Source organism: Macaca nemestrina, chromosome 20 (assembly GCF_043159975.1).
Source record: "Macaca nemestrina isolate mMacNem1 chromosome 20, mMacNem.hap1, whole genome shotgun sequence".
In the NCBI taxonomy this organism is placed as follows: Eukaryota; Metazoa; Chordata; class Mammalia; order Primates; family Cercopithecidae; genus Macaca; species Macaca nemestrina.
The window spans coordinates 47,596,154-47,616,465 of NC_092144.1; the positions used below are offsets into that span (position 1 = coordinate 47,596,154).

At 53.1% G+C, this 20,312-nt stretch overlaps 2 protein-coding genes across 12 annotated transcripts in view; one reads left to right on the forward strand and one right to left on the reverse strand.

Moving 5' to 3' along the window:
• The window catches only part of LOC105495402 (family with sequence similarity 98 member C), a 31,280-nt gene that overhangs the window by 5,151 nt on the left and 5,817 nt on the right, over nucleotides 1–20,312 (forward strand). For 3 of the 11 annotated variants that reach the window (XM_071086604.1, XM_071086602.1, XM_071086601.1), the window contains 2 exons: nucleotides 8,792–8,914; nucleotides 15,161–15,233. In XM_071086604.1, the coding sequence (XP_070942705.1) occupies nucleotides 8,792–8,914; nucleotides 15,161–15,233 (196 nt within the window). Of the gene's footprint in view, nucleotides 1–317; nucleotides 658–8,791; nucleotides 8,992–15,160; nucleotides 15,268–20,312 lie in introns of those variants that run through there. The other 8 variants (XM_011764879.3, XM_071086603.1, XM_011764878.3 and 5 more) reach the window with 6 other exon arrangements.
• On the reverse strand, nucleotides 112–18,649 carry LOC105495404 (RAS guanyl releasing protein 4). The gene is made up of 17 exons (XM_071086607.1): nucleotides 18,507–18,649; nucleotides 13,957–14,141; nucleotides 13,081–13,183; nucleotides 12,891–12,956; nucleotides 12,117–12,248; nucleotides 11,846–11,999; nucleotides 10,360–10,533; nucleotides 9,021–9,137; nucleotides 6,594–6,869; nucleotides 5,148–5,228; nucleotides 4,949–5,053; nucleotides 4,687–4,805; nucleotides 4,428–4,572; nucleotides 3,246–3,282; nucleotides 3,011–3,145; nucleotides 2,785–2,897; nucleotides 112–1,684 (listed from the first exon to the last, which is right to left on the reverse strand). The coding sequence occupies exons 1-17, from the start codon at nucleotides 18,527–18,529 to the stop codon at nucleotides 1,628–1,630; spliced, it is 2,022 nt and encodes a 673-aa protein (XP_070942708.1). The 5' UTR covers nucleotides 18,530–18,649; the 3' UTR covers nucleotides 112–1,627.

Below are 20,312 nucleotides of genomic sequence, written 5' to 3' on the forward strand. Positions count from 1 at the left end.
CTATAGTCCCAGCTACTCGGGAGGCTGAGGCAGGAGAATCGCTTGAACCCGGGAGGCAGAGGTTGCAGTGAGCTGAGATCGTACCACTGCACTCTAGCCTGGGCGACAGAGCAAGACTCTATCTCAAAAAAAAGAAAAGAAAAAAGAAAACTCATGCTTGTATCTTCCACCAGTTTAGTCCCCTCTCCCCCAGCCACTGTACTCAAATAGTCAACATCTGCTGTTTCTTCTTCAGCCTTGTGTTGTTCCCTTTGCTCTCTAGCCCCCTTGTCCGAGATACTTTTTTTCCCTGCAACTCAAATCTCATAAACTCTCAGGTGCTTATGGGCAACGTTCCAGACCGGGGGGGCCGCCCAAATGAGCTGGAGCCTCCCATGCCCACCTGGAGGAGCCGAAGAGAGGATGGAGGCCCCCAGTGTTGGGGCCGCAAGAAGAAGAAGAAGAAGAAGTAAAGAGGGACTGGTGGTCGGGGACAGGGGGACCTCCGTGAGATGCCAATGCCATCAGTAATCTCTGGGGAGTCCGTTTAAGGCTTTCCTTGGTCCTTGGCACCCAAGCCCCCCCATCTCCTATTCCTGAGGCCCCAAATGCCGTACTCCCATTCACTAGTCAATACCAAGAACCATGTTCTCCGGAGAATAAATTTAATTTATGACAGCTGTAGGGCCTCTCTCTGTGGGGGCCCAGGCAGGGGTGCTGGGGTTTGTGAAAGGGTTAGGGGGTCTCTGCTCCCTGGGTCTGAATGGGCCCCTGCTGCTCTGACCCTCAAAGTTCGTTGCCCTACAGCACATCTTTCCTGTGCCGTGGGCATGGGTAAGGAGACATTTCAGGCATCAGACAAGCATCTGTCAGGCGCCTACCACCTGCCAGCCCTGTTCTAGGCACTGAGGATGCAGCAGTGAAAGACACTGATAGAAATCCCTGCTCTCCTGGAGTTGATGTTCCTGTTGAGGAAAGACAGACGTTCAACGAGATAAAGAGGGAAAAAGTATAGGCTGTCAGAGGGGGAACGTTCTATGCGGAAAAATAAAGCAGGGGCTGGGCGCGGTGGCTCACACCTGTAATCCCAGCACTTTGGGAGGCTGAGGCTGGTGGATCATGAGGTCAGGAGTTCAAGGCCATCTTGGCCAACACGGGGAAACCCCGTCTCTACTAAAAATACAAAAATTAGCCGGGCATGGTGGCGCGTGCCTGTAATCCAAGCTACTTGGGAAGCTGAGGCAGAAGAATCGCTTGATCCCTGGAGGCGGAGGTTGCAGTGAGCTGAGATTGCACCATTGCACTCCAGCCTGGGTGACAGAGTGAGACTCTCTCAAAAAAAAAAAAAAAAGAAAAAAGAAATGGAGATTTAGGGAGTTGGTGAAATGAAGCCTGAGTGTAGATATATCCAACACAGATGCATAGATACTAAGTGCAGGGAAAGGGAGCAGGATTAGCATCCACCACCACACAAGACAGGAAAGTCACTTCTGGGGAAAAAGATGATGGACGTGCCACCAAAGGCAGCGTGGATGGGAAGGCAGATGCCTTTGGGGGTCCTACCTCTGGGAGCCCTGCCAGAGTCTGATAACAGGAGTCAGGACTGACTGGGGTAAGGGAGTGAGGGAGAGAGGAGACCAAGAGATGTCTAGGAATCCGGCTTGGAGGATGCAGTTGATGGTGGGCCCATTACCGGGCAGGGGACCTGGAAGGAGGAAGGGAGGAAGACAGATGATGTGGAGAGCATCTGATGTCTAGGAGACACTTCACTGCCAGGAGCACTGCCCCGCCCAGACTGAATGAATGGCGCCTGTGAAATCCTTTTTGTAACCCAATCTGAGAGTCTGCCCTCGAATAGTGGCGTTTACTCCATTAACACTTACAGTAGCTCCTGATATATTTGGCCTTATTCTTGCTATCTTATTGGCTAGAATCCTTTTTTCTGTTCTAGTGGTTATCATCCCCACCCTACCCCTAATATGTTGTAACTTCTATTTTTCTCTCTTTCTTTTTTTTTTTTTTTTTGAGACAAGGTCTTGCTGTCGCCTAGGCTGGAGTGCAGTGGCACAATCTCGGCTCACTACAGCCTCTGCCTCCCAGGCTCAAGTGATTCTCTGCCTCAGCCTCCCAAGTAGCTGGGACTACGGGCACCTGCCCCTGCCATCACATTTGGCTAATTTTTATATTTTTAGTAGAGACAAGGTTTCATCATGTTGGGCAGGCTGGTCTCGAAATTCTGACCTCAAGTGATCCTCCCACCTCGGCCTCCCAAAGTCCTGGGATTACAGGCATGAGCCACCACGCCTGGCCTATCTTTCTATCAGCATTAAAAAGTAACCAGCGGCCGGGCGCAGTGGCTCAAGCCTGTAATCCCAGCACTTTGGGAGGCTGAGACGGGCGGATTACGAGGTCAGGAGATCGAGACCATCCTGGCTAACACGGTGAAACCCCGTCTCTACTAAAAAATACAAAAAACTAGCCGGGCGAGGTGGCGGGCGCCTGTAGTCCCAGCTAGTCGGGAGACTGAGGCAGGAGAATGGCGTAAACCTGGGAGGCAGCGCTTGCAGTGAGCCGAGATCGTGCCACTGCACTCCAGCCTGGGCAACAGAGCGAGACTCTGTCTCAAAAAAAAAAAAAAAAAAAAAAAAAAAAAAAGTCACCAGCATCCATACCCTCCCACCCCAGCAGTCAAGGACTTCTGCATATTTTTACTTTCCTATGGGTCTCCAAATCTGTCCAGTCTCCCCCAGGCCAATGGCCTGTGTTCCCTGTATCCACTTGGGGGTAGGGGCGGTTTCTCCTCACCGTGTCTGTTTCCCAGGAAGGGTGTGGGGATTCAGTCTGGGTCCAGGCATGGCGAAGCTGGCACCCAGTCTCAGGTTCCAGGGATAGCGTGTAGGAGAGATTTTCCTCGGAGCCTGTTTGTGGGTGGATGGAAGGGATGTGGGTCTGATGGGAAGGGCCTCGTGACCTTGGACTCAACCCCCTTCCCCCAAGCCCCTTCCCAGCACCGCTGTGCTCTAGGTCTTACCACAGCTGGCATGGGGAGCTGGTGTGCATGGAACAGGAGCTCCGGGGGGCCCTGCATCGCCCTTGCCCCCTGGCCTCTTCTTACATTCCACCTTCACTTGGTCTCTGCAGTGTCTGTGGCAACACAGCCCACACTCTGGGGGAAGGCAGCAGTTAATGGCCAGGGGTCCGATCTGTGTCCATTCTTCCAGCCTGTGGGCCAAGGCTTCCCCCCCACTCGCTCACACCCCACTCACCCCGACAGCGGTAGCCTTGCTTGGTGACACCCCAGAGCTGGGAAGAGAAAGGAGAAAAGGTTACCCATCCTAGGAGAGGGAGGGCTGTGGATTGGCAGGGCAGCTGGTGAGTGGAAGTGTGAAAGCTACCTAGGTCTTGGAATTCTCAAGGCTAGAGATTTAATTGGAATTAAAGGAATGTGGGTGGGGTACAGTGGCTCATGCCAGTAATCCCAGCACTCTGAGACGCCAAGGTGGGAGGTTGGGAGGCCAAGGTGGGAGGATCGCTTGAGCTCAGGAGTTCAAGACCAGCCTGGGCAATATATGGAGACTCTTTCTACAAAAAAAAGTATTTGGTTTTTTTTTGAGATGGAGGCTCGCTCTGTCGCCCAGGCTGGAGTGCAGTGGCGCAATCTCGGCTCACTACAAGCTCTGCCTCCCAGGTTCACGCCATTCTCCTGCCTCAGCCTCCCAAGTAGCTGGGACTACAGGTGCCCGCCACCACGCCCAGCTAATTTTTTTGTATTTTTAGTAGAGACGGAGTTTCACCATGTTAGCCAGGATGGTCTCAATCTCCTGACCTCGTGATCTGCGCACCTCGGCCTCCCAAAGTGCTGGGATTAGAGGTGTGAGCCACCGCGCCCGGCCTGTTTTTCGGTTTTTCTTGAGACGGAGTTTTGCTCTTGTTGCCCAGGCTAGAGTGCAATGATGCGATCTCGGCTCACCATAACCACCGCCTCCTGGGTTCAAGCGATTCTCGTGCCTCAGCCTCCTGAGTAGCTGGGATCACAGGTGTGCACCACCACATGCAGCTAATTTGTGTAATTTTAGTAGAGACAGGGTCTCTCTCACTATGTTGCCTAGGCTGGTCTTGAACTCTTGAGCTCAAGCAATCTGCCCACTTCAGTCTCCCAAAGTGCTGGGATCACGGGCGTGAGCTGCCGCTCCTGGCCTCCTCTCCAGAGTTTTAGATATTACCCATGGTTCAGCGACTATCTGGGGTGGAGATTATCTGGGATTTGGGGATTATCTGGCATTTGGAGATTATCCAGGATATAGGGAATGTTTGGTGTTGAGGGTTTATATGAAACAGGGTGATTTGAGGCTGTAGGATTTCTGGAATTTGGGGGTTATCTGGGGTTTGGGGACTGCCGGCTTCAGGACAGATGGAACCTAAGGGCGGTGATGGGGTGGAGTGCTCACAAAGCCACTGCAGCTGTCGCAGAAGGTAGGCTTTCGGAAGGTGACCTCATGGAAGGTGTGCAGGAAGGCCAGGCCCAGCTTGGAGCAGATGGCGCTGGCCCGGAGCAGGTACCCTGTCAGCTCCTCTCTGCTGAAGGAGCCTCTCCTGGGGGCAGAAACTGAGCCTCAGCATGGCCTGCCCCAGCCTCCCCCAGACCCAGGAGTCCAGGCAACCCCCATGTCCTCATCTTCAGGGGATCCAGGAGTCAGAACCACTTACCCCTGGCGTGGGGGCGGGTGGAGCCCATGGCAGGCGAAGGGAAAATTGCCTGAGAGTCGCTCGAAGTCCTCCTGAGAGATGGTTCCTCGGCCTTCAGGGTCATAATTCTTGAACACGGACTTCAGAGGAGTGTGGGGAAGCAGATAAGGCCCAGTTGTCGAAATACGATCCCCACGGCAATAAGTCCCCGCCTCCAAGCTCAGAGTTCTACAGATGTCTTCCCTCCTGGCTCCTGGCGGCCAGGCCACCCTCCCTTCCTTACCTCCACCAGCTGCTCCACGTGCCGACCCAGCGTGACCCTGTCCGGCTTGGGGGTCACACCAGGGGCCCACTCCACCACCAGAGGTGCGTTGAAGGGGGAGGGTGGCTGGGGTGGGGACAGAGGAGCAGTTAGTCACTGCATAGGCTTAGGGGGGTTCGAGGTAATTGGGGGGCGTCCGAGGCCAGGGGTCAGGTCTCACCAGACTCTTGGGACAGCGTGGCTCTCGGGCATAAGAAAGCTCATAGATCTCGTCTTCCGTGTAGAAGAGGTCCAGGGAGAGCTGGAGCGGACAGGGGTGTTACAGATCCTCCTGTCTACAGCCCTGCCCCAGACCCCCACACCCACTTGCAGGCTCTTCCTAAAGCCCCTCCTGGGTTCAAATCCTGGCATTACTGCTGTGGGACAGTGGGCAAGTGACCTCACCTCTCCGGGCCTCAGTTTCCCAATCCACAGATTGGGCACAGTAAGGGTCCCGACCTCATAGGGTTGTAAGGTGGAATGAGGTGCCTGGCACATAGTCAACGATCAATAACTGTTAGTAGCCTTTTGCTTAGATTCTTGGATTCAAAGCTTGAGATTTTGCGCTATCAGCATGAGAAGCTCAGAACCTTGGAGTTTAAGATTGTGAACCCCAAAGCAATTCCAGAGCTCAGATCAATGGATACTTGAGTCGCTGGGGGAAGTGGAGAAAAGACATGTTACTTATATAGAATATAGAGCTCGCTCTACTCCATATACTGTTGTTTTTTGAGACAGAGTCTCGCTCTGTCTCCCAGGCTGGAGTGTAGCGGTGCGATCTTGGCTCACTGCAACCTCTGCCTCCCAGGTTCAAGCGATTCTCGTGCGTCAGCCTCCCAAGTAGCTGGGACTACAGGCGTGCACCACCGTGCCCGGCTAATTTTTTTTGTATTTTTAGTAGAGATGGGGTTTCACCATGTTGCCTAGGCTGGTCTCAAACTCTTCAGGCAGTCTGCCTACCTCAGCCTCCCAAAGTGCTAGGATTACAGGCATGAGCCACTGTGCCCAGCTAGACACTGTCTTAAGGATAAGGACATTCTTTGAATGATGTCATTGGCTTTCTCTCCTCAACCACCCTCGAGGTGGGTCCCTTTATTTTATTTTTTATTTTTATTTATTTATTTTGAGACAGAGTTTCGCTCTTCTTGCCCAGTCTGGAGTGCAATGGCGCGATCTCAGCTCACTGCAACCTCTACCTCCCGGGTTCAAGCGATTCTCCTACCTCAGCCTCCCTAGTAGCTGGGATTACAGGCATGTGCTGCCACTCCTGGCTAATTCTGTATTTTTAGTAGAGACGGGGTTTCTGCATGTTGATCAGGCTGGTCTTAAACTCCTGACCTCAGGTGATTTGCCCGCCTTAGCCTCCCAAAGTGTTGGGATAACAGGCGTGAGCCAGTGGACCTGGCTGGGTCCTTTTATTATTCCCATTTTGCAGATAAGGAAACTGAGGCTGAAGGGTTCAGTGACTTGCCTAAAATCACGCAGCTAGAAAAAAACCTAGAAGCTCTGGCTTCAAACTCCATGCAGTCCAGCACTTTTCTACCCTGGTCCTAGAGACACTCACACACCCAGGACCCTACATCTCAGTACCCTCGGAAGCCCAGCCTGGGCGGGGCCAGGGGCTCACTGTGAGCAGGTGCAGCAGATCCTCGTTGGCGCTGCAGGGCGGATGCTGCCCTTGGAGGGCCACCAGCTCCTGCAGCCGCAGGTAGAGGTTGTTCAACTTGGGTAGGTGCAGGCGGCCATCAGGCAACCTGTCGGGCTGTGCTTCATGCAGGGACACCAGATCCTTGAGGTGCACGCCCAGTACAGGCAGCCGGAAGCCCGTGCAGCCAGCCCAGGTGCGGCGGTAGCGGGCGTAGTTGTTGTGGGAGGCAAGGATCTCAGTGAGCTCCAGCAGGGCCTGGGGAGGAGGCACATGGGATGGGGGCGTTATCAGGGCAGTCCTGCCTCCTGAGCAGTCTCCTATGTGGGCTTTAGGCCTTCAGGGATCCAGTGGCATTTTGGACACCTCTGGAGCCCTTCCATATCCCATGCTGGTGTCAGCATCTCCCCGAAACTGCTCTTCCTCTTCGGTCCCCACCTCAGAGAAGTTCCACAATCCCCCATTCTTTGGTAAAATGATTTCTTTTATCTTTCTTTCTTTTCTTTTCTTTTTTTTTTTTTTTGAGATGGAGTTTTGCTGTCTTGCCCAGGCTGGAGTGCAGTGGCGCGATCTCAGCTCACTGCAACCTCCACATCCTGGGTTCAAGCGATTCTCCTGCCTCAGCCTCCCAAGTAGCTGGGATTACATGCATGAGCCACCAAACCCAGCTAATTTTGTATTTTTAGTAGAGATAGGGTTTTACCATGTTAGTCCAGGCTGGTCTTGAACTCCTGACCTCAGGTGATCGGCCTGCCTTGGCCTCCCAAAGTGTTGGGATTACAGGCGTGAGCCACCATGCCTGGCCTTTATTATTATTATTATTATTATTATTATTATTATTATTATTATTGTTATTATTTAAGCTAGGGTCCCACTTTGTCACCCGGCTGGAGTGCAGTGTCATGATCACAGCTCACTGCAGCCTTAAACTCCAGGGCTTGATGGCTGGGTGCGGTGGCTCAAGCCTGTAATCCCAGCAGTTTGAGGGGCTGAGGCAGGTGGATCATTTGAGGTCAGGAGTTCAAAACCAGCCTGGGCAACATGGTAAAACCCTATCTCTACTAAAAATACAAAAATTAACTGGGCCTTGTGGTACAGGCCTGTAATCCCAGCTACCTGGGAGGTTGAGGCAGGCAAATCTCTTGAACCTGCCTCGAGGAGTTTGAAACCAGCCTGGCCAACATGGTAAAACCCTGTCTCTACTAAAAATACAAAATTAGGGCATGGTGGTGCACCCCTGAAATCCCAGCTACTCAGGAGGCTGGGGCAGGAGAATTACTTGAATCCGGGAGGCAGAAGTTGCAGTGAGCCAAGATTGCGCCACTGCACTCCAGCCTGGGCAACAAGAGTGAGACTCTGTCTCAAAAAAAAAAAAAAAAAAAAAAATTTCTAGAGATGGGGTCTCACTATGTTGCCCAGGCTGGTCTCAAACACCTGGGCTCAGGTGATCCTTCCATCTTGGCCTCCCAAAATGCTGGGATTACAGGTGTGAGCCACTGTACCCAGCCTATAATTATTTCTTAAAAACCCAGATCTGGCCAGGTGCGGTGGCTCACCCCTGTAATCCCAGCACTCTGGGAGGCTGAGGCGGGCTGATCATGAGGTCAGGAGATCGAGACCATCCTGGCTAACACGGTGAACCCCGTCTCTACTAAAAATACAAAAAATTGGCTGGGCGTGGTGGCTCACGCCTGTAATCCCAGCACTTTGGGAGGCCAAGGCGGGTGGATCACAAGGTCAGGAGATTGAGACTATCCTGGCTAACACGGTGAAACCCTGTCTCTACTAAAAATAAAAAAAAATTAGCCGGGCGTGGTGGCGGCCGCCTGTAGTCCCAGCTACTCGGGAGGCTGAGACAGGAAAATGGCATGAACCCAGGAGGTGGAGCTTCTAGGGAGCCGAGGTCACGCCATTGCCCTCCAGCCTGGGCGACAGAGCGAGACTCCACCTCAAAAAACAAACAAACAAACAAACAAAAAACCCCCAAAAAACCCAGATCTTATCAAGGGTGTGTCATCACTCTCAAAACTTCCCTCGCTTAGCCCATCTTGCAAGGCGCTATAGGATCTTCCCAGGGCATCTTCAGCCTAATTTCCTGCCACTTTCTGACCTCAGCCAGTCCTCCCCATAGGGACTGCAAAGTTCTCTGCTAGCCTTTCTCCCATCTGTCTCCCTCACAGTCCACCTCTGGAACAGACACACTGAGAGCAGAGAGGGGTCCGCACCATGAGTGGATGGATGACAGGAAGGAGGAATGCTGGCAGAGCCTGGGGATCTGGGATTTGGAGGAGCAAGGACTTCAGGTGGTTCCAGGGCCCCTGGGCAGGAATGGACAGGGCTTGGGGAATTAGGTGTGGGGGCTCAAGACAGCTGACCACTTGGAGCTCTGGGGAGGGTAGTGGGATTCACCTTGGTGCTGTCAGGGCTCAGGTGGGCATGGGAGTCCTTGAGTCTGGAGATGGCACTGTGACACAGGCCCCCCGTGACCGCCATCAGCGTGTTGAAATTCTGCAGCTGGCGAAGCCTCTAGGAAGAGAAGCATGCGCACAAGGTCGTCACGGGAGGGAGTTCAGATGACAGCATCCCAGTTGAGGTGGGGTCCCAGGCATGTGTGGGTATGGACCGATGTGGGGATCAGACAGGTGAGAGAAGGTGGGTGTGTGCGGCAGGAGTGGGACATGCCATGTGTGGGCCTCACAGGGGTGTCGGATAGTTATCTGAGCCTGGAGGGTCAAGTAGGTGATTGATACCAGGTTAGAAAATCTGGGGAGACAGGAAGTATGGGAAGTTGGGCAGATTTGGGGAGTAGACAGGTGAGTGTGTCTGACACGGCAGCGGGGGGGGGGGAGGCTTCAGACATGTCAGGTTGTCAGCCATCTGGGGGTCTGACTGCTCTGCGTCACACAGGTGCGGGGAGGCAAGAAGGCACGGGCTCTGGGCAGGAGCTGGGAGCCAGGCAGAGGTTAACGGGGCCAGAGAGATATGGAGGAGTTAGACAGATGCTAGACAGGTGTGGGGCCACCAGGGCAGCTGGGGAATTCCCTCACCCTCCCTTTGACAAATTTGGGCAGAGGTTGCTGTGGAGAGAGTGGGGCCAGGGAGGAATGGAAAACACTCAGACCAAGGAGACCCCAGGCGGACGTGGAGACCCCCAGGTCTAAGGGCCCCTGCAGGAGGAAGCAAGCCAGGGAAGACGCCAGAGGAAGGGCGTGGTCTGCGTGGAAATACGCAAGGGGGCGCGGCCACGGCGGGCCAGAGGGCTTCCCTTTTCCCCAGAAGGATGAGAAGGTGTCCGGAAAGGAGGGGGAAGGGAGGGGAAGAGAAGGGCTTAGCACAACAGGGCGGGGCGGGGAGAGCCCGGACGCAATGGGGAGCGATGCGCAGTCCCGAAGCGACCGCTGGGGCCCGGGGACTGGGAATCGAAGCCTCGGTAAAGGATGGCACAAAGGTGGGGGCATGGAAGGGATACTCTCATTGACCTGGGGATAGAATATTCGGGCCTAGGGCTTGGAAGCCTGTCACGTCTACGGCCAAGGGGTGGGGCCGCGGTGGGTGGGACGCGGTGACATCAAGGCCAAAGAAGAAGTTACGGTCCTGGGTTGGAACGCCCAGACTGTGGCCTCTGGGGCGGGGCCGGGAGATGCGTGACGTCACCGCCAGGATGACCCTGTGAGGTCGGGGGTCTGGAAGGTGGAGGGCCAGGTAGCTGCGTGCAGTGGCCTTCGCAGCCCCAAGGGGTGGGCCTCACCTGTGCCACGTGAATGAACTTGTCCAGCACCTGTGCGCGCTGCAGAGGCCCGGGACGGCTCAGCACCATCACCTGCACCCAGCGGGACACGCTGTTGCTGAGACCTACAGAGCCCTCCAGGGCGGGGCAGCCTCGTACTGAGCCCTGCAAAACGTAGCTCCGCAGGTCCTGGGGCTGGGAGCGAGGTGGATGTCAAGGTGGGCAGTGGCGCTCAGGGCCTGCCCTTCCGTGGCGTCCAAATAGTAGTCACGATCTCTGATGTCCTAGCCTGGTCTAGCCTGAATGACCTTTGTCATCTGTCCCCCCACCCTCAGGCTGCTACATGTCCTTGACCTCACCATGCTCCTCTCCCATCTGAGGAGGCATGTTTAAATATAGCCAGGCACTATATTTGATAAATGATCGTATTAAGTAATTTAATCCTCATAACTCTGTGAGGTATCATTCCATTTTCGAGATGAGACAGTTGAGGCACAGAGAGGATAGGTAATTTGCCTAGGGTCACACAGGTATGAGTCAGGGTGGGAGTCTCTATGCCCTTAACTCTACACCTGACTGGTATACAGTCAGCAAAGGCAAGGATGGGGAAGATGACTTGAAATCAACCTCTATCTGTTCTGCCCAATGAGTGTTCATTTCATACCCGCATCCACTACACTATCTTTGCACACACACACACACATCACACTCACACACACCACACTCACACACACAATTGGGACAGTTTCACATGAAGGAACCAGATCCCCACCTTCCCTTAAAATGATGATGCCCAGATGGCAAAAGCTAACACATATGTATGTTGAAGCACATGAAACTGATCCTTGGGTAGGTAATATATGGCAATTTCAAATGGTTCAAGCAGATAGCATTTACCCTGGACCAGTCACTGTTCCCGCAAGGCAGGAACTGTTCATATCCCCTTTTTACAGATGAGGAAACTGAGGCACCATGAATTTAAATGCTTGTTGAATAAATGATAAAATATTTTGAGCACTTACTAAGTGCCAGTCACTGCAATAAGCATTTTATTTATTTATTTATTTATTTATTTATTTATTATTGTTATTGTCTTTTGAGACAGAGTCTTGCTCTGTCGCCCAGGCTGGAGTGCAGTGGTGTGATCTCGGCTCACTGCAACCTCTGCCTCCTGAGGCTCAAGTGATTCTCCTGCCTCAGCCTCCCAAGTAGCTGGGATTACAGGCGTGCGCCACCACACCCAGATTATTTTTGTATTTTTAGTAGAGATGGGGTTTCACCATGTTGGCCAGGCTGGTCTCAAACTCCTGACCTCAGGTGATCGCCCCCCTCGGCCTCCTTAACTCATTTTCCTGGGCCTTCTAGCACACAGGTTTCAGTTTAAGACTTTGGAGATCTCTGCTGAATGACCATGCAGGTGTCCTCTCAGTCCTGCCTTCCCCCAGCCAATCCCTCCCCTACCCCAATCTCTCCCCTGCTTGGGACAGGGACGGGAGGGGGTCCTCACCGTGATAGCCTGGAAGGAGCGGAACTCCAGGTAGGTGAGGTGCTGAGCCAGCTCCCCCGTCTCCAGGTGGTCGAAAAGCAGGGACACTTTGCGCTTTTTGCCCAGGCCTGGGCTGCTCATGGGGGGCGGGGGGCCAGGGCCACCAGGGCTCAGGCTGGGGGCCAAGAGGGGCAGGGGATTGGAGTGGTTCACGGTTGAGGGCTTGGGAATGCAGAGGGAGATGGCAGAATGGGGATGGGGCAGGGGAGCGGGGAGCACAGGGCTGACTCACAGGTTAGAGGAGTCTCTCAGGTTTCTCTGGGCCGAGTTGCCCTCCTGGGCCACGGTGGCCCAGAAACGACCTATGACTTCTTCCAGCTGGGGGTCCTGGTGCATCACCTCAGGGTGTTGAGTCAGCCAGTACCTGGGAGTGGTTTGGAGATGGTGAGATGAGACTGGGGGTGGCAAAGTTCTCTACAAGGGGTATTTTGGGCTGAGAAATTTCTAGGTGCTGAGGTAGGGGTCTCTAAATGTGTGTGGGGGTCCCTGGAGGGTCGGGGTTTGGAGGGGCACCAGGCTCGGGGAATCTCTGGAGTAGGATGGGCATCTCTTAACACAGACTGGGGGATCTCTGGGAAACAGACTGGGGAGTCACTTGGAAGTGGGATTATTGGGAAGCAGGATTGTGGAGGGTCCTAGGAACTAGACTGGGGGCTTCTGGGCGTGAGATTTTTGGAGGGACAGAATGAGGGGGTCTTATGGGCTAGGCTGGGGTCTGTGGGAGGTGGAGATTTTGGGGATCAGGGCCAGAGGTCTCTGGGCACCAGCTAAGAGGGTCTATGAGATCTGGTTGGTGAGGGGGGTCTCTAGGAAGTGGGGGTTCTAAGGAACAGAACTGAGAGGGTGTTAGGAACCAAGCTACGGGTGTCTCAGAAGTGAGATTTTGGCCTGTGGGGCTGGTTGGGTCTGTGGGAACTGGGCTGGAGAGTCTCTGAGGAATGTTTTTTGGGGGGCAGCAGGATGGAAGTCGTGGGTCCTGAGAGTGGGGATCTTGGCCCAGCCCTACCTGACCAGGTGACAGATCTGCAGCCGTCTCAGCTCCTGGGTGTCCCCTGTGGCCTTCTGGTACTTGAGTTCTGGTCAAGGCTCTGTTATCCAGGATCCATGACCTGTCTGCTCCCCATTCCAATTGCCCAGGTTCTCACGACTCTGCCCTCCGCCCTCCACCCATAGCTCACGGTCCTGGAGGATATAAGGTCAGCAGGCGGGCAGCCAGGTCGGCAGAGGGCAGCACCCAGCTATGCATGGCCAGCACCATGTTGAGCATGTGGTCCCCGTGGCACAGGCTGCCAGCTGAATCTGGGGTGGAAGGAGGGGGACTCTGACAGAATGGGCCTCAGGCAATGCACAGCGCAGCCTCCAGATCCTGCGGGACCGCCTGGTTCAAAGACCAGCTCTAATGGTGATCCCCGGCATGACCTTGGACAGGCAACCTAACCTCCTGTGCCTCCGTTTCCTTATCTGTATTGTGCACGGGGCAGCATCACCCCTGGCAAGTCTTGTTGAAGACTGAAATAGCACCAGACTGGCCGGGCACAGTGGCTCGCGTCTGTAATCCCAGCACTTTGGGAGGCCGAATCGGGTGGATCACATGAGGCCAGGAGTTCGAGACCAGCCTGGCCAACATGGTGAAACCCCATTTCTACTAAAAACACAAAAATTAGCTGGGCCTGGTGGCACGTGCCTGTAATCCTAGCTACTCGGGAGGCTGAGGCAGGAGAATCTCTTGAACCCGGGAGGTGGGGGTTGCAGTGAGCCAAGATCAAGCCACTGCACTCCAGCCTGGGTGACAGAGCGAGACTCTGTCTCAAAAGAAAAAGAAAATAAAAGAAAAAAAATTTATATAAATATATATATATAATATACATTAAATATCTATCTATATATAGATATGTATGTATTTCCATTTCAGGAAAGAAGAAATGTAGGTGTTTCTCTTATCTCTAATGTAGTGATTAAGTTTCATTCCACCCAGCCATGTTCTCATTTTACCTCCAAAAACTGAGGCAGAGAGAAGTGGGTGCTGAGCCTGAGGTTAGGGCCGGGGAGGCTGCTGGGGAGAGGACACTCACCGAAGGACTGGATGCATTTCTCCAGCAGCTCATCTTCGCTGCAGCCGCCCTCGCTCAGCAGGCCCAGGTTCATGGAAGCCATGACCTTGCTGATTTCCCGGGGGCTGGGGCATGTCTTGTGGCGGCGCGTTTGGCGGGGCCGGCCCCGCCCTCCTGTCTTTCCGGTGCATTCCTGGTGGGACTTTCTGTGGGCACAGCCCCCAAGGAGTCACGGGAGCCCCTTCCTTCGGACAGACCCTAGAATTCCTCTTGACCCTAATGCCCCAAGGCACCATGGGAGAGGCTTCCTAAAGGCAAAGCCCCTGGGTTACCCCTGACCTACCAGGGACTCATGGGAGAATCCCCAGGAATATTCCAGATCCCTGGGGGAATCATGGGAGCCCTCTCCCACAAGCAAACTCCCAGGGATATTCCTGCTCCCTTCAGGGAATCAGAGAGGAAGATCCTCAATACCAGGGGTCCTCAGCCCCCAGGACACGGACAGGTACCAGTCCGTGGCCTGTTAGGAACCAGTGGGCGAGCGAGCACCCCTGCCTGAGCTCTGCTCTGATCTGTCAGATCTGCTGGGGCATTAGACTCTTAGGAGCATGAACCCTTTTGTGAACTTCGCATGGGAGGGATCTAGGTTGCATGCTCCTTATGATAATCTAATGCCTGATGATCTGTCACTGTCTCCCATCACTCCCAGATGGGAGCATCCAGTTGCAGGAAAACAAGCTCAGGGCTCCCACTGATTCTACATTATGGTGAGCTGCGTAACTATTTCATTATATATTACAATGTAATAATAGTACAAATAAATCACACGATACATGTAATTAACTTGAATCATCCCCAAACCATCCCCACCCCCTTCCACAAAACCAATCCCTGGTGCCAAAAAGGCTAGGGACTGCGGCTCAGGACTACTCTGAATCCCCCAGGGAATCACTGCAGAAGATTCCTGGGACCACTCAGGACCCCTCAGGGAATCATAAGAACTCCCTCCCCAGGCATTGCCCCCAACTTCCTCTTGACCGCTTCCAAGACATCCTGGAAGAGACTTCCTGTTGGCAGATCCCGGAATTACTTCTGGCCTCCCAGGGACTCATGGGAGGAGACCCCTGGGATCTCTCCCGTCCTCCCTAGGCAGAGGCATGGGAGGACGTGCCTTCAGGAATTGCCGCCTCAGGTCTCTAATACACACCCCTCCTTCCTCCCGCAGCCCTCAAGAGAGCAAGGCTCCTGGACCAGTGCGATGGCTCACGCCTGTAATCCCAGCACTTTGGGAGGCCAAGGTGGGTGGATCACTTGAGGCCAGGAGTTCGGGGCCACCCCGGCCAACACGGTGGAAACCCCCGTCTCTACTAAAAATGCAAAAATTGGTCAGGCATGATGGCGGGCACCTGTGATCCCAGCTACTCAGGAGGCTGAGGCAGGAGGATCACTTGAACCCAGGAGGTGGAGGCTGCAGTAAGCTGGAACTGCATCACTGTGCTCCAGCCTGGGTGACAGAGTGATTTCTGTTTCAAAAATAATAATAAAAAAATAAAAAAGAGAGGCCTGGCACACACCTGTAGTTCCAGCACTTTGGGAGGCTGAGGTAGACGGATCACTTGAGGTCAGGAGTTCGAGAGCAGCCTGGCCAACATGGTGAAACCCCGTCTCTACTAAAAATACAAAAATTAGCCGGGCATGGTGATGTGCACCTGTAATCCCAGCTACTGGTGAGGCTGAGGCAGGAGAATCGCTTGAATTTGGGAGGTGGAGGTTGCAGTGAGCCGAGATTGTGCCACTGCACTCCAGCCTGGGTGACAGAGTAAGACTCTGTCTCAATAAATAAATAAATTAAATAAATAAATAAATAAAAAGAGAGCAAGGCTCCTGCAAGGAAACCCCAGGATTTCATCTCTGCCCTTCTCCCACCCCTTCACCCCACTAAGGTAACAGACCCCTCTCTGAAGTTAGCCTTCCGGCAGGACCTACAGTTTAGCCTTCAGTCTGGGTCCTTAGATTTGGGACTGGAGAGGAAATACCAGTGCTAAATGGTCTTCTCTGGGGCTCCTCAGAGTTAGGTGAGAGGTTCCTGGGGCTGAGGCAGCTTCAAGGAAGGTGGGAAAATAATCCTCTCATCACAAGGTCATGAGTTCGAGACCAGCTTGACCAACATGGTGAAACCCCGTCTCTACTAAAAATACAAAAATTAGCTGGGCATGGTGGTGCACACCTGTAATCCCAGCTACTCAGGAGGCTGAGGCAGAAGAATCGCTTGAACCCAGGAGGCAGAGGTTGCAGTGAGCCGAGATTGCGCCACTGCACTCCAGCCTGGGCAACAGAGCAAGTCTTCGTCTCCAAAATAATAATAATAATAATAACAATAATAGTAATAATAATTCTTCCTCTGCCTGGTGCCTCCCAGAGGCTGCTGTTCCTGATGGGGAAAGAGGGTAATGGAGAGACAGGGATGGTGGGAGGAGGGAGGGAGCTGAATCCATGTTTCAAACGAAAGTAGAATCCAGAAATTTCTGCCAGCTGTTGTGACTTCGTGTTAGTTACTTAATTTCTCTGGGGCTCAGTTTCCTCAAAGGAAAAATGAAGATAGTCCTGGGACCTTCCCCAAGGATTTTTTTTTTTTCTTTTTTTGGAGACAGGGTCTCACTCTGTCACCCAGGCTGGAGTGCAGTGGTGCAATCTCAGCTCACTGCAACCTCCACCTTCCGAGTTCAAGCAATTCTCCTGCCTCAGCCTCCCAATTAGTTGGGCTACAGGCACCTGCCACCAAGCCCAGCTAATTTTTGTATTTTTAGTAGAAATGGAGTTTCACCGTGTTGGCCAGGCTGGTTTCGAACTCCTGGGCCCAACTGATCCTCCCACCTTTGCCTCCTAAAGTGCTGGGATTATAGGTGTGAGCCATCACGCCAGGCCCCTACCTCTACCCTTTTTTAGACAGGATCTTGCTCTGTCTCTCAGGCTGGAGTGCAATGGTGCAATCAAAGCTCACTGTAACCTTGAACTCCTGGACTCGAGTGATCCTCCTGCCTTAGTCTCCCAGCTAGCTGGGACTACAGGTGTGCACAACCGTACCCAGCTAATTTTGTGTGTGTGTGTGTGTGTCGATGGGGGTCTCACTATATTGCCCAGGCTGGTCTAGAACTTCTGGCCTCAAGTTCTCCTTGCCTTATCCTCCCAAAGTTCTGAGATTAGAGGCATGAGCCACTGTTACTAGAAGGGACATTTTAAAGTATTAAATATGTCCTAGGCCGAGGAGGGAGCATTGTAACTAAATCAGCGTTTCCCTAAGTGTGGGCACCCAGCTAGTACAAAAGCATCACCTGGGAACTGGATATAAATACAGATTCTCAGGTCCCACCCGACACCTACAAAATCAAACATTTTAAGGCCGGGGGCAGTGGCTCATGCCTCTCTAATCCCAGCACTTTGGGAGGCCGAGGTGGGCGGATCACGAGGTCAAGAGATCGAGACCATCTTGCCCAGCATGGTGAAACCCCATCTCTACTAAAAATACAAAAAAGTAGCCGGGTGTGGTGGCATGCACCGGTAATCCCAGCTATTTGGGAGGCTGAGGCAGGAGGATCGCTTGAACCCAGGATGCAGAGGTTGCAGTGAGCCGAGATTGTGCCACCGCACTCCAGCCTGGAGACAGAGCGAGACTCCGTCTCAAAAAAAAAAAAGAAAGAAAAAAATAATAAGGGTAAGCCCAGCAACCTGTATTTTAAAAGCCCTCCAGACAGTTCTGAGGCACGCTCCAGTTTGAGAACCACTGGTCTAGAGTGTCTCATTGAGTACTTACAGGCCTCTCCGAGGTGGAGGCTATGATTATTCTATTGACAGAAGAAAAACCCAAGACACAGAGCAGTTAAGTGACTTACCTAAGGTCACACAGCTAGGAAATTAGGCAGCCAGGAGTCTACCACTAAATTGCTGGGTGGGGAGGAAAGCCCTTTGCCCATCAGAGTGATTCTGGGGATGGCAGGAGGAGCTACCCAGGCTAGGGAGACACCCACCCTATCTGCCTCTGTGGGGACAGAAGGGCCAGCTTGCCCAGGAGATAGAAGCCCATTCTAGAACCAGCCACACAGCCAGCCACTAGGCCCTGTCCTGCAGCCCCCTGTAGGGCTCTGGAACAGCCAGAAGTGGTTTAAGAGGCAGGGGAGCCACTTTGCCCTGTGTCACACTCCCAGGCCTCTCCTGGGCCAGGGCCCTGCAGGAGCTTGGAGTTTCCAGTCCAAGGGGATGGGGAACCAGGAAGCCCCCAGGGAGGGCAGAGACACTCAGCCCAGGCCAGGGATGGAGGTGTGGTGACAAGAAGTGGGAAAGGGGCAAAGAGCAGCTCAAACTCCAGGGACAACACGGTACAGATGCCACATCCAAGCCACTGCCGCCCTAGCTGGCTCCAGACTCCCTGAACCCTGAAGCATCCACCTGGCCCCCCTGCACCCGGTCCCAAAGAAGCCAGGCATCCTGCCACCCTGGCGAGTGATCTCCCCAGCCCTCCCATGCAGAGGGAGGCCTCAGGGTGCTGCCGGGCTCCCTGGGGAGGGTCCTCTCACCTCTTGCTGTCTTTTCTGTTCATGTTTCCTGTTGGGGGGGGAGGAGGGCGGGGGTCTTGCAAGAGTATGGCTCGGCTCCTCCCCTTCCCCAGGACTCCAGCTTCTCAGCCCCTAGGGAGCTGGGGCCTCCTCGGTGCTTGGGAAGGAAAGAGGAACTGCCCCTCCCCACCCACCCTCAGGCCAGGGGGAAGGAAGAGGCTGGGGAGAGACCAAAGGCCCCCCTCCCCCACACGGGGATCCCTTCTGCTGAGGTTTCCGGCACTGCTGGCTCTCCCACCCTCAAGAGCCCCGGCGGGCTCTCTATCTCCCTCATCTTTCGGTCTCAAGACCCGTCACTGTCATACTTCAATAAAAGCAGGGCTTTTTCTTTTCAAAGCATGACTGATATTTATGTAAAAACACACACACACTCAAAAAGATAAGTCTGTCTTTCTAGAAGGACATACTGATATATATAATTCACGAAGGTTTGAATGGAAACTCACAAGACATAGTATTTTATATATTTCTTCATAGGCTTCTCTTATTCCTAGTTTAAGTGATACCATTTGTACCCTGGAAAACATTTTCACTTTCTGACTTTATTGTAACAAACCTCCACATAGCACCTACTGTGTACCACACACTGCTCTAAGGACTTTAAAAATACTAACTCATTTAATCCTCACACAATCCACTGTTACCTTAAAAGAACATTACATACTGGGCCAGGCACGGGGGCTCACGCCTGTCATCCAGCACTTTGGGAGGCCAAGGCAGGCGGATCGCTTGAGTCCAGGAGTTTGAGACCAGCCTGAACAACACGACAAAACCCCGTCTCTAAAAAAATGTAAAAAGTTAGGCTGGCGTGGTGGCTCACTCCTGTAATCCCAGCACTTTAGAAGGCTGAGGCGGCGGATCACCTGAGGTCGGGAGTTTGAGACCAACATAGAGAAACCCCGTCTCTACTAAAAATACAAAATTAGCCCAGCGTGGTGGCACATGCCTGTAATCCCAGCTACTTGGGAGGCTGAGGCAGGAGAATTGCTTGAACCCAGGAGGCGGAGGTTGAGGTGAGTCGAGATCGCACCATTACACTCCAGCCTGGGCAACGGGAGCAAAACTCTGTCTCAAACAAACAAACAAACAAAAAAAAGCTAGCTGAGCATAGTGGTGCATACCTGTAGTCCCAGGTACTCAGGAGGCTGAGGCAAGAGGATTGCTTGAGCCCAAGGAGGTGGAGGCTGCAGTGAGCCATGATGGTGCCACTGCACGTCAGTCCTATCTCAAAAAACAAAAAACAGAACAAAACAAAAAAAAACCCACACACACATCAAAAACCATCAAAGATGGAGGTAAAGCCTTTGGGAAGCCCCTCCCCATCCCCTGTCTTTCTTAAGCAGGGTGTGACCAATATGACATGTTGTCGAGTTTCGTCCAAACTGCTGTCTGTGCGTTTAAGCACATTGTATAAACATGTGCTCCTAGAAACAGACTTTTCTTTTGAGTGTGCATTTTTTTCTTTTTACCTAAATGTGTCATGCTCGACCTTTTTTTTTTTTCTTAAATCGAAGTACAAAAAAGATCACCAATCATTAAGTATTTAGGTTGATGAAATGTCACCAACTGAGCAAACCTGTGTGACATTCATACAAATCAAGACACAGAACACTGTCACTCTCCACAAGCCCCGTCTTTCTTCCCAGCACGAATTCCCACAGATCCCCACTCGCCCGAAGTCTAGTGCAGTAGTTTCGTCTCATTTTGAGCTGGATAAAAATGGACTCCTGTATTGAATCTGGGTTCTTTCTCTCCACGTCTTGTTTT

Coding starts and splice junctions, on each gene's coding strand:
- LOC105495404 (XM_071086607.1), bottom strand. CDS start 18,529: ATGAACAGAAAAGACAGCAAGAG. Junction 10,534..11,845: donor GCTCCTTCCAGGCTATCACG/GTGAGGACCCCC, acceptor CCTCGCTCCCAG/CCCCAGGACCTGCGGAGCTA. Junction 5,054..5,147: donor CACGCTGTCCCAAGAGTCTG/GTGAGACCTGAC, acceptor TCCCCACCCCAG/CCACCCTCCCCCTTCAACGC.